The sequence below is a fragment of the Sander vitreus genome, chromosome 4 (assembly GCF_031162955.1).
Source record: "Sander vitreus isolate 19-12246 chromosome 4, sanVit1, whole genome shotgun sequence".
NCBI classification, from domain to species: domain Eukaryota; kingdom Metazoa; phylum Chordata; class Actinopteri; order Perciformes; family Percidae; genus Sander; species Sander vitreus.
In genome coordinates this window covers 2,259,714-2,273,854 of record NC_135858.1, presented here as the reverse complement: position 1 = coordinate 2,273,854, position 14,141 = coordinate 2,259,714, and the positions used below count along the sequence as shown (strand labels likewise).

General features: G+C 40.0%; 1 protein-coding gene across 1 annotated transcript in view; it reads left to right on the top strand.

Annotated features, from left to right (window-relative positions):
* Nucleotides 1-6,840: 6,840 nt before the first annotated feature.
* LOC144516427 (integrin alpha-5-like) overlaps nucleotides 6,841-14,141 on the top strand; it is a 49,111-nt gene continuing 41,810 nt past the window's right edge. Inside the window, exon 1 of the mRNA XM_078247686.1 lies at nucleotides 6,841-7,207. Coding sequence (XP_078103812.1) covers nucleotides 7,014-7,207 — 194 coding nt within the window. The 5' untranslated portion in view covers nucleotides 6,841-7,013. The remainder of the gene's footprint in view (nucleotides 7,208-14,141) is intronic.

Sequence of the window (14,141 nt, the reverse complement as noted above, 5' to 3'; positions counted from 1 at the left end):
ATATTGGATTGTATGAGTTCGACAATCGACTAGTGTGGATTTGACCAGAAAACAGGAAATAAACAGAGGTATGTGCACTGGCTGGATTAACACAACTTTTATGCCTTTCTGTCACATCTACTTCAGTCAGATTCACTGTGTTCCCTCGGAAGGAATCACTGCACACGGGTAGGCACTTGTAATGACATGTCGAGCATGTTTAGAGGCTAAAAACACGTTTAAAACTTGCCCTGTTTAAGCCTGTTGGGTGCTAACGCTAGCAGGGGATAACACGGTGTAGGCAGCACCGATTATTTTCGTTTTTTTTGCTACTGCCAGCACTCCAAATTTCCAAACAACAGAGCTATGTGTTGAAATTGACCGGAATTCTCCTTTAACACAATCCTAAGATATTTACCATAATCACTATTAGTTAACTCACAGCTCACACGTTTTCAGGTTTATGTCGGCATGGTCACGGGTGGATATTTCCTTGGTGCTTCTCATCAAAAACAGAATATCAAAGTAGTTATGCTGCACTTCCTTTCTGAGCATACTCCATTCTCAACTTCCTTAGCAAAAACAATATTTCTGTTGCAGTGAAAATGGGCCAGTGACTGATGTCTGACAGAGATACCAGACATTACTATAATTTACTGTGGACACTTGACAGGGGAATATTTTTCAGGCAACCTCTTGGAATAGACAGTGAAAGATCAGGACAAGGGCAACAACACACACACACAGTCTCCCCTTCTGATAAAAATCAAACAGTAACTGAGATTGTGTTATTTATAGAGTTGCTCTGTCACTGAGAGGTTAATATTGAAAAGTGATATTCACAGTGGTAGACTCCGGGCTGTGCTCCAATATGAATATAATGCGTTGTTACTTGTCTTTTTCTCAATGAGGGGCCTTTATCTGGGTGAACATCCCAGAGGCCTGTTTCGTCTCTGCTGGCCTCTTGCTGGACGGCTTATTTGCAGCGTGAGAATGGTTTTCATTCAATAAATGATGTTCAAAAAACACAGTGCTTCTCATACGCCCATTACGAGAAGTCCCTCACTGAAGTGCGCAGTATCTTTAACATAATCACAATCACATTTTAAATAATAAACTGTTTTTTCTCAATCAATAATAATTGACATGTCTTTGAGTTGCCACTTGTCTTTTTCTCAATGCTTGTTTTGCAGTGTGAGTTTCCCTCTTGGGAATAGGCACGTAAGTCACACAGGGCTAACTGCTGTAGTAGCTCGGGTCTTTTAATGAGTAATGTTGTGTTGACGTGGCGAATGAAAGAAAAACTTGGATAAGATTCCCTGGAGAGCTATAGAGTTTCAACCACTGACCCGTCACATTCCTCGCCAGCCAAACTTTCACTGCTGTATGTATGCTACGCAAATGCATACGTTTCTAGCTCTACAGTTCATCTGTACGTATGAATATTCTCAGCAAAATTGAAAGTTCACTCAGACTTTGACTACATAGATCCATGAACCATGAATGAATAAGTTAGTCTCTGTGGAATAGAAGAGGGGGAAACTAGTATATTAATTATCTTCCTGTTATGATATTCTCTTTCCTCGTTCACAATACTCAGGAAGATTAGAGGTCAGAGTAAGTCAGAGGTCAGTGACACAAAACCTTCTTGGAGCTGGCCTTGCTCAACTACACTTCAGCACGGTGGATGCTTGCTGACACATGAGTTTGATCATAGGTCCTTTAGTTTAACAACTGTATTCCAACCAACAACACCACCATCTTTTTTGGGCATTGAGCATGCATTCTGCTTAAACAGTACAGTTTTTAGGTCACACGCAGCTGTTTTGTATTCGCTACCAATTTTGAAAAATGTATTAATAAACCTTGACATTGACATACTGTATTATCACCATGAAGTTGTTTTGGCAAACTGCTAGCTAACGACTATATGATAGATAACATTAGCATTGATTTAGAGTTGTCTTTGTCTTCCACCAATATTCACTATTCTTTTAGTTCTGTTTTTGGTCTCTACCAACTCCTAAGGGAAATATCCGGCTATTTAGTGCTTCATATGTTGGGGTCAGCCCTATGTTCCCACATCCCAACGGTCCCACAGCCCTATGTTCCCACATTTCTAAGATTTTTCTTAAAATTAGGCCCTATGTTCCCACATTTCTAGGACATTTTCAAAATTAGGTCTTGTGTTCCTACATTTCCCTTCAAGAGTTAGGGTTAAGGTTAGGGGTTAGGCGAACATAGGGCCTAATTTTGGAAAAACATCTTAGAAATGTGGGAACATAGGGCCTAATTTTCAGTGAAAAAAAATTCTTAGAAATGTGGGAACATAGGCACGCTTCCCATATGTTAACAAGCTAGTCACTAACTTTGTCATTTGGTGCTGCGCAGGTATAGTGGGTTTATTAGAGTTTTTTGCTGCCTGCTGTTGCTGAAAATGAGGTTGACGACGGTGGTAAGAGTCAACCAAAACATATAAGTTGTGGGTCATAAAACCTAAACAATGAGCTAAAAGATGCTAGAAACGCTCCATGGAGCTTTTAAAAAATGAAGGAAATGCATTCATCACATTTGATTGACATAATGCATTTTGGTGAGAAACACTGAATGTAAACACAAGTTTTGCTATCCACCGACATTGATCCCTTACCCCCCTCAGCCAGCATAGTTGCATTAAAGGAACATGCCGACTTTACATGAGATACAGCCATCTTCTAACCGTAAACGAACTGGGAACTATATTCTCAGAAAGGCGAAGCACTGCTACTCTCTGCTCCTCACCACGGGGCTTTTCAGGTGCTGCTAGCAAATCACTCCGCCCAAGTAGCAGAAGTAGCAGTGCTTCGCCTTCTGAGAATATAGTTCCCAGTATGTATACGGTTAGAAGATGGCTGTGTCTCATGTGACACAGCCAGATGGCTGTGACTATACAAATCACAACATGTAAATAGGAAAATGTTGGCGTTATTTTGTCACTTATTGGGATCAGTAGGCTAGTTGGAGCCGGTTACCTCCAGGATCTGTGCTAAGCTAGGCTAGCAGTGGGGGCGTCAGACAGAGTTACGACACGCACGGAGATGAGAAGGGTATGTATGGACTTATCTAACTCTGGGGGATACAGTGAATAAGCTAAAGTCCCAATAAGTCGGCGTGTTCCTTTAAGTCATGATCCTAGTATCTGAACCTCTGGAGGCACACGTTAGTAGCCATGTTGTTTTAATTGTGGTAATCCTGTGGCTTCCTGTATGTGTAGGTGGCCTCTGTGCATGTATGTGTGTGGATGGAAGAGTGCTCTTTCCTCCATCTTTCAGTGCTCGAGACAACATGCAGACACTACTAGGTGTGTGTTATGTCTCTTATCACCTTTACTCTGACATAATGTAGGCCGTCTGTGTGAGTGATTGTGTGTGGGGGTTGGGAGGTAGTTTTGGCTGTGAAAGGACATAAATAAAATCCCCCACATGGCTGGCGAGTTGACCAGTGGAAAATTAAACCCTTTAAACTCACCACGCCTCCACATAGCGAAATAATTGCAGAAACGCTGAAATAGGTGTTCCAGTGTGCTTCTTTACTCAGACTTTTCCAATTAGCCTGCAGATGTAACTATAGCTCAGCAGCTCTCTGAGCTTTTGCAGTTTCAGCCGGCTCCTTGTAGCTTGGAACATGCTCTTTTTCCACAGTTTTGAGCCAAATCAGTAAAGGTCACCCGTCTTTTTTCTCTTTTCTGTCCTCAATAACAAGACTCCGTGCATCAGACAGTATTAAATTCCTTAGAAATCTGATTGAGCTTTATATCCGCCAAGGAGGTCATGTTTTTGGCTCGTTTGCTCTGTTTGTTTGTCTGTCTGTCTGTCTGTCAGCAGGATTATGAAATAACAACTGGCCTGATCTTCGTGAAGCTTCACGTGAACACCCACCCAGTTGGAACGTTAACATTGTGAGCAAGGGCATGCCTTGGCAGAGGTCTGTGCTCTCTGAGTACCCTTCTAGTTCTCAAATGTGATAATTGCCTTTGGTTTGTGAGCAAATGTGCACTGTGAAGTAGGCTAACTTTAGAGAGACAACACTGTACAGACTCCATGTCTAGTTCCACTGTTTGACCCACTGTGACTTTATAGCTGTCCATCCATCCAGTCAAAGCTGAAGCTTCCTCTGCTCTGAGTCTCCATTTACAGTTTTGAACCCATAGTAACAACCGGGTGCTTGATTTGAACCAGGGAAAGTATTTGTATCTGACAAGTACATTTTATTACACAGTCATAAGGAAACAGCAATTTCATGGTGTATTGAGACATAAGGCAGGAAGAGACGGCTCAAAAGTTCTGTAAATGGTAAGTGCCATTGAAAAAATTATTAGGAGTGAAGAAACAACACCTATATTGCTGTGGCTACATTGGTTGTTGTGTGTTGTTGAAGTTACAGTGACGCTGCAATATTGAAAACCAGGAAGAACCAAAGGTTAATTTTTAATTAGACTGTTGATCATTACATGTGTTTTTATTATTGCAGGTTGTAGCCCAGTCCATTCACTTTGAACTTGCATTATTTTTTGGCCACTGGAGACAGTGACCGGACCTTTACTTGTTTTTTTGCTGTCCTTTGGCATACGATTTCTCATTGTAAAGATTTTGATCAATGCAAAATCAGCTTGCTGGCAAGAACCAATCGATAAAACAGTGTTAGATCTGAATGCAGCTGGAGACCATCTAAAAAACATGGGGCAGCACAATAGACTGTAAAAAACTAAGCATTAAGAACTTGTAAGGAACGGTTGTTTAATGTTGCAGTTCATATTTCATGCCAATAGAGGTCAATAAACGTAACAGATTGCTTGATCTCTTTTTAATCAGTTAAATAGGTGACTTATATGGCATATGGTAACGTATTTCCTTATCTGTGTAGTTGTGTCACAGCTATGGCACTAACTGTAATCCAACATTTATAACCTGAAACTTTTGATTGGTGGAGGTGGGGTAAGGCAGGAATCAAGACATTCATTCAAGATAAAATGATTGGTTGGATTACAGATAACAAATATAACGTCTTTGCTGTGTATAATAACTTGTCGAAATATGAGGAAGTGTCCATTTCATCAGCTAGAAATGTTGCTATATTTGAACTTATTCATGAAATAAACTAAAGTAACACCCAGCACCCAGCACATTACTACATCAGCTGGCATTTGTTAATTTATAGGGGGAACTTACTGATGTATTGTTAGCTGCTACAAGGCACAGTGTACTGCTTCTATGTCTGTTTTTACAGCGAAAAAACTCTCTTTGGCTACGTTCCTGTTGCATTTGGCAGATAAAGTATCCTGACTCACAGCCCTTCAAATGTGGGACCCCCTTTTCCTATATGCTACACACACACACACACACACACACACACACACACACACACACACACACACACACACACACACACACACACACACACACACACACACACAACCATGAGGCAAATAATCACGTACTGTATGCGCTTGCCTGTCTGTCTGCCATGACTGCAAGTTGAGTTCCAACAAAGTGATGAGAGACAGAGCTGAAGATGGATGTCTGTGTTTCCAGGTTTAGTCACACTAAATTCTGTCTTGACATGTAGAGTATGTTAGAACAAAACCAGGAGATTCTGACAGTAAGCACCCAGAGAAGATTTTCTTGTCTTTTAAAAATGCGGCCGAATCATTACAATCATCACTGTTTCTGCAACTAAGTTCTTATTCTACCTCCATTTAACAGACACAACATGTAAAACATTTAACTACATGACATTAATGTCAATTGCTCAGAGTATCAAAAGTCAAATCTTTCATTGCTGCTGGCTTAATCACAGTTGTCTGATGGGAATCTGCGATGGAAAGTAGCAAGCTATACACAACTATTGGCACACAAGAGAGTAAGTCCCATGTAGTAAGTCCAAGTTCAAAACCCTGTGTTTAGAGTCCTAAAAAGTCACTAAAATTAATGCAATTTCAATGTTCAAATGCAGTAATAAGAAATGCTTTTCAAAATGTGTGTTTATTACTTTCAAACTACCAGGTATATAACATGTTGATGAGGTGTATGTGTATTGCTGTCCATTTAGATTTTACAACATCATTGTTACATCCAAATGTGATAATCAGGTATCATCTGACATACACCTTTTCCTCCTGCTCCTGCAAAATGACTGGCTGCTGTCAGACTGATTCAAAATGTATGAACAATGACTTGGTTCTTCTTGGAAAAGAAGACTTTTTTTTTAATCTTTGGACTCGGGGAGGTCAATTCCAAGTCAAAAGGGTAAAGTCCAAGTAAAGTTAGGAGTCACTGGTGTTAGTCGAGGTTGAGATGTAAATAAGTCACCAGATTCGTGATCATCATTTTGATTAATTGACACATTGTTACTTCAAAGCAGCTATAATCAATATTTTTTTTACATGGTATCAATTGACAATGTGAAATCAATTTGTAGTGTGAGAGGGGTTTCTGTTAGTGATGAAACTACAGAGAATTGATAGTGAGTTGCAGGACATTGTTTAGCTGTACAGCTGCGATTTACTTGGCAGTATATTCAGTGGCATGAACACAGGGGCTGTAATGAATAAAAGCAAAAGAAAATGCATAAATAGTAGAATTTAACATGTATTTCTGATAGAATGATGAGTCTGCATAGTATATTATGTCTGTATCCTTTGACATTAGCCAATAGATTGAAATGTTGCTCTCATAGCTATTTGTGATTATGTGTCTTGTGTTTTACGACATTACCACAGTCTTGCTTCTTCAGGGGACCAGACCAGCTGTCTGGTAATATTTAAAGCTCCACCCCAAATGAGGTTGCAATCATTACCCCTTCCTTTCCTCTCTTTCCCTCTCTCTGACTCTGTCTTGCCTTTTTTTTACATTTCACTATGCACTCTGGATCAGTCCACTGGAGCTGCTGGAGCTGAAGGGATTATACCAGTGGATGATCACTACATAAGGAACAGTACGGATGATGCGTTTTGCGCTTCAGCTATTCAATGAAAGAAGAAACGCGCAAAAGAAGAGATGGGCACCGTTCCTGGACTTTCACCTACCCGAGGAAAATGTTGTCATTACGCCGTGTTGGCTGTACCTGTAGTGGTGGTTTTGGTCCAGCTTTGCGCTGCTTTTAACTTGGATACGGAGCAACTCGTCGTTTTTACCGGGCAACGGGGAAGTTACTTCGGCTATTCAGTAGAGTTCTTCAGTAACTCATCCAGGTAAAGTCTTTAAATGCAGCATCACATTCTCATTTACTTTGGCAAGTCAGTGGGAGAAAGTTTACAGCATTCTCTGCAGTTCAAAATCAGTAATTTATTATTGCCTAATAGGCTACTATAGTGTTATAGGGAGTAGAAAGACTAACTGGACTCTACAGTGGTAGTGGGATCACACTGTTCTAGTCTTACCGGGTCTTTATGACTACTGACGCCTACTTTACACAGTCACCTTTCATGTTATTCTCTCTCTTATGGTATCCTTGTGATATTATAGCCTACTGGGCTACATGGTTTCAATTTTCTAGTTGAGTCGTTGCTGCTAAAGAGTCAGTTATGTTCTGTTTTTAGCATTCAGTTAAGTGATCTTGTCATTAGGGCTGCACGATATGAGGAAAATGTCAAATTGCGATTATTTGGACAGATGTTGCGATTGCGATATGATTCACGATATTGGAGGGAATGATACCTTTTTTTGATCATCTTCTCATTTTCATTGAAACACAAATACAAATGTACTATAGTCATGTAGTGTGATTTTTTTGCGAGGATCTGTACCAAACAAAGATGTTTTCCTTTAGTCTGTAGGATAGGATTTGTAGGCCGGGACGTCTCTGCAGCTCCACAATACTTCATTCAGAATGGTTAGACACATATTTTGCCTTTAACAAATATTGCGCCCCTCCCCTTGCGATTTGGATATTGCACTAGTCCATATTGCGATTTCGATGAAATTGAGATTAATTGTGCAGCCCTACCTGTCATGGTAGTCATTTATATGAGCTTATCATACTATAGGCCTTCATTAAGGGACTTTAATTTGAGACAACATTTTAAAGTGTAAGAGTAGTCTGTTCTGTATCACTCATATAGGCATACATCTCTCTCTCTCTCTCTCACACACACACACACACACACACACACACACACACACACACACACACACACACACACACACACACACACACTGGATTCCAGCCCAAGTGTGATTGGAAACAGACACAAGATACAAGTCTGCGTGTGATTCAGAGTAGAGGGGGTTAACCTATAAGCAAAGTAAGAAATATGCCTGTCTTCTTCTAAATATATACTAAAAGGACAGTTTGGGTTTCCTGCTGTTTTTTGTTGTTGTTGACAGATGAGGAACTGCTGAGTGAGAATAAGTCAAAGATCAAACATATTCTTCCTTTACATACATCATGTACTATCACCTGCTTTGGCACATTAAGCTCTCCTTTGGGCACTAATGTGGAACACACACAGTCATAATCCAAAAGTAAATTGAATATGAATAAAGTATATCAAGCTGATGGCTTTATGGTTCTCCGTAATTGGCTGCTCATAGACATTTTGTACGCCTCATGTAGGCTATTATTACCATTACATTCGAGTCACGGGAGCTATTTGATATGACAAAAAATATACTATATGTGATCTACTAATTTTATTAGTATATGTATATTGATGTTACATTCAAGTATTTTACATTTTAATACAAAATAAGACCTAGGTTTTTGCTTGTGTTTTAAGAAAGGACATAAAGGAAACAGAAGCAACTTTAGAAATAGGTTACATTTTGTTTTATGTTGCGGCAGACTTCTGTTAAATTCTCCACTCTGAATTGAGGCTTAGAGAACACTTCATGGTTAAAGTGAGACTATATTATTTGAAAAAAAAGATACACTATTGTTCCTCTTAAAACACATTCATAAGCAACACGAAGCACATTTGCTCACTTCAATACACTCTGGGGTTTTAATGCCTTGGTCTGGTAAGAAGCTTTTGGTGGCTAATGTTAGCAAACATTAGTTAACTTCAAATAGATAATGCTATGAGATTGTTAGCTGATTTTACTACTCTTCTGTCCTTGATTTGTACTACTGTTACTTTTAAGCTATGTTTTGCTTTTTACCATCTTTCCATAAATTGTCACTTGCTGCCACAGTAGCCTAGCCTGACAAGCCAGACCCACATCCAGATGTTGGGTCTGGGAACTCACCATTGGCAGGGCTCAATCCGAGGGGCGGGATAAACGGTTGTCTTTCAAATTCCCTCTGCACGCAATAGGATAGCGCTACAACCAAGCAGAGCAACGCTAGTTGATAGATTAAACTTTTGCCGTATCCGGTCGGCAAAACTCCGAACACATCTTCCTTTTTTAAGAATGACTTCAGTGCCGTTCTTTGTTCTTTTCTCAAAGAAAAGCTGAACTCCAAGTCTTCCAGAGTCGCGGCCAAAGCCGATTCCATAGACCACTGTTCAGCAGCAGCAGCAGCCACCTTCTTTGTTTTCAAGTAGCAGGAAATTCATGCGGAACCGTCGCAACCATTGACTGCCGTCATTATGTTAAGCCCGCCCACCGACTCTATACACGATGTGATTGGTTTTTCCAGCTCGCAAGCCAACGGAGAGTTGCTAGACTGACCCTGGCTGCAAATTACATTTGCTGCCACTAGGGTGTGTCTAGATTTCTAGGCTAACAGTAGCCAGTATTCAGCAAAAAACTACAATAATCTCACTTTAAAGCCATAGTGCGTATTTGAGGAATTGGAATGAGGAATTCTAAGTAATGACAACAAAATTGTCGGCGTGTCCACATGATACAAGCCTTCCGTGACCGCGCACCCCCCACCCCCCTCCTCCACGCAGTTGCTAGAAGCCAAGGAGGACACGGAGGATTAAAAAAACACGACAGACTCTTCAGAAGAGGTAATTATCTTCACTCGAGTTTCTGCGCGCGAAAGTCACCGGACGACACAATCTTCTGAACATAGTCATACTGAGAAATACAGAGAGAGTTGTGTGGAGCTGATAGTCTTAATTAGCTTTGTAGCAACTCATTTGGCAATGGCTTGAATGTAACGGATGTTCATTTATATCAAAAAGTTACACATTAAAGCTTTATGTGAACAAACTGTTATCTAGCTAGCCAGCAGGCTCACTTAGCTAACAACTACAAATGCTACATGCAAACCACATATATCTGTTAGCATACATCAGATGTAGACACAATTCAACTCAATTTTATGTATAGTGTCAAATCATTAACTTCCACTATCTCTCACTATCATCCTTGAGGGCTTACAGAGTAAAACCATTGTTGGTTTAGTGAATGTAGAAATTTTCCTGTGAGGAAATTAGTTAAGATTCTCAGAGTTTGCTTTACTAAGCTTCTGGCAGTTAGAGGGCATGTTGTTGAGTCATTACTGAGATGTTGATTTTAGACCAATGCATTTGAACAGACTAGGCCTGCAATAGTTTTGCTTACACTGAACAATTTAACATTTGCTTTTGACCAAATTCATATATTTTGACAGCTGCTTATGGCTGAACATCTTCAAGTGAATCTAGCAGTTCTTGTTTTGTGGTGGGTAAACAACGCAGCAGGAAAAGGATGCTTTCCTGAATGAGATCGATGTTTTCTTTCTGCTGATGGGATAGTTTCAGCTAGTTGTCATGCATTCGGACAATTACTACACTGTTTGGCTTTAGGAAGCATGGCTAAGAGAGTTGCTCCTGTAGCTCACCATGCCGTTTCTGTTTTCACTGTCTCAGCACACATATCCAGTATGTCAATGAGTCTAGTTTAGCAGGCAGGCATCAAGTGTGTTGGTAGAGATGATTAAATAGTGTGCAATCACTTCATGGCTCTACAGTCTAAGAAATAAATCAGAAATAAATAACAGAAAAAGTTCTAACAGTCATGACCAGTCGAACGACGACGACGTTACTGGTTACTGGTTGCATGGCGTTCGTCGTTTGACTGGTCATGACTGTTTGGCGGCCGCATCTATACATGAACGCTACTGTCTTTATAATATCTTTTTAATAAACTAAGTCTGTACGTTTACAAAGTTCTCAATGCTTCGGTTTACATGTAGGGACCCTCATTATGCTACCGTGGAAGTGTGGTGCTATTTTGAGCCTTGGTAGTGGTGTAGAAATAGCGATTTACCCTCTGCCCCGAAGGCTAGCGTTATAAGCTAATCACGGATTCGCGCTAGCTTGTTTCAAGCTAGAGACACATTCGATTAGCATGAAAACATATCCCAGAGAAGGGTTGACTCGGTACACACATGTTATTAACCCCTAGGTTCATTTTGCGTTGGAATTGTCCTTTAACTACGTAATTAGTGCGGGTGCCTAAACATGACCAAGTAGTTTTTGTGCCTAAACCTGACACAACTAGGTCGTATTAGAGGGTAGGAATAAATGACAGATATCGTCGTATGGTTTGGAGGACTTGTTGGACTTGAACATGTGAGCATGGAAGCCTGGCCAATCCTGGCACCTGTCTGCTAAGCAGGGCGTATCTTGTCTAGAAGAGTAGTGGGATTCATAATAACACCTCACAGAGCTGTGGCTATAAACTGTTAGTCCTGTTTGAGTGTACTTGATTTTGTCACTTTCCACCTTGTGAACACACTGCATACCCAAAACATCTATAGAATTAGTCTCTAGTATGGAAATAGAACACAGCTGTTGAAATCCTGTGACCTGATGTCAGTGAATTTCTTTATGTTTACCAACTTGTTTGTGAGCGCTACATTAAAGGCCACCAAATGTTGCTAGCTTAATTTTACTGAACAGTCTGTCAGACCTAGTCAGTGCTGTGTTGGGTTTTACTCTTGATCTGGTACTTATTTTGCTATAAGAACCAGATTTCATTTGGTCAATTGAGCAAATGTACAGTCTAGAGCAGTGGAGATTTTTCTACAGCAGCCTATGTTTTAGTGCAGCTTTAATGTAGGTTTAATCAACATTACACATTTGACTAAAGCGCTTTAAGAAAACACACTAATTGAGTATTTTGTATGATTATTCTGGGCCACCCACATATGTGTGTTTAATGAATGCATTTACATGCTAACCAAACAAAACAAATTCAGCTTTGGGGATCTGGCTCATATAAGCATCATATCCTGTTTATTATAACAACCCAGATAAAATCTTGTGGAAACCTGAACAGGGTTCAGGGATACAGTGGCTCTGTTGATTCCATGGACATATGTAAAGTAAGGTCATATCATTATACTCGGTAGTATAATGATATGACCTTGATATACTCGATATACTCGATGTCTACATGTCTAATTCAGCTATACGTTGTGAGTCATTGTCCTTTCTTAAAGTGCTCATATTATGCTCATTTTCAGGTTCATAATTGTATTTAGAGGTTGTACCAGATTAGGTTTACATGGTTTAATTTTCAAAAAACACCATATTTTTGTTGTACTGCACATTGCTGCAGCTCCTCTTTTCACCCTGTGTGTTGAGCTCTCTGTTTTAGCTACAGAGTGAGACATCTCACTGCTGTTCCATCTTTGTTGGGAGTCGCACATGCGCAGTAGCTAGGTAAGGACTACTAGCCAGAGTATGAGGGCATGCCATGCTAGCAGCTAGGCGAGCATTATAACGTGTGTTCCAAAGTGACCATGTTTGTTTCTGAAGTAAAGGCTGGACTACAATAGAGCTGTTTGAAGCAGTTTGTCAACAGTGTTTTCTGTTGGAGATGGTAAGTCCCTTTGGGGGGGACTTTGGGCTTTTTCACTTTGTAAACCTATAACATGCACAAAAAAATATATAACACAATAAAGGAAAGAAAAAAAGCCAAAAAGCATAATATGAGCACTTTAAATTGCTTCATTGAAATACCTTTTAGAGGCCTGAAAGGGTAACACTATCAGTATTTTAGAGAAACTTAGTTGTAAGAGAAAGAAAAAATCAACATAATTATGTGTAAAAGAAATGTTTGGATTAGGTTATGATGCGTGGAGACAGTAAAACTGAGTGAGGATATCCTACCATTAGGATATGACTAGTTTCAGAATAATGTGGAAATGTAAATGCATTCACTGGAGCTCATAAATCCTTTAGTAAAAAAATTATATGTTGCGTCTTTGACCTGGCCATGCCTCAAAGCCATTCCCCTGTTTGCAGATGTTCCTGTTGAACGTGAGTTTAAAGAAAGGAATCTTTATTTCAGGTCTAAACAGAAGCATCCATCATCCCACTGATACACATCATGCTGCGGAGGAGGCTATTGTTGGCTGTTAAGTGTTCATTACAAGTGCTTTTAATTGACTCTTACAAATCCACACGTGCAGAGATCACAGAGGGTGGCAGTGGGTTAAAAGTCAGTACCTTTTGTATGAGAAGACCATTGAAAGCCTGCACCCTGGTCGGCTGAGTGGCTGTGGAGTGAGTGGTTTATAAGGAAAGCTTATCCAGCCATGTAAATATTCCTCTTGTGCTCTCCAGACATTTTGGGGGATGGGAGGAGTACAGAGTCTGTCTGATCTCTGCTAATGTCATCAGTCACCAATGTCTTAAGTCGTGCCCTTCACTCTGGGCCAGGCCTTTTTAGCAGGGCTGTCTGAAAACCTTGAAGTGTAGCTGATTTGTAACAAACACTTAAATTATACACACATTCACTTGTAAATTTGAGTAAGTTTGAGTGTGTGCATGATATTTACACATACATCTCGCTGTATCTCTCTGTTGTATGTTATTGCCATTCATTCATTTCAGACTGAAACTTTTTGGAGATAGGGATAGATGCTTAAAAGCCATCTTCCTATCCAACTTGCAGTACAGTAGCTAGCATGGCAATAGCAGTTATGACATTTAAAAAACGTGACGAATTTGATACAGGACTGTGTACTTTTACTGCAGTTGCAGAACTACCTTTCACTCGAAAGAGACGCTTTTCATTACAAGAAAAACACAAAAATGATCACATCTTTGTCTGGACGATGGTGTAATCTCAACAAAAACCAACCAAACAAGGAGTTCCAATGAGTAATTTTCAGTTCAATATGCCAAAAAGAGCTACAATAAGTTTCATGTTGGCCCAACAATAACTTGTACTCTAATCACTCAGCCAGCTGTTGTAGTAGTTTCAATAGCAACTTTGTAGCAAGCTAACTTTAAAGCT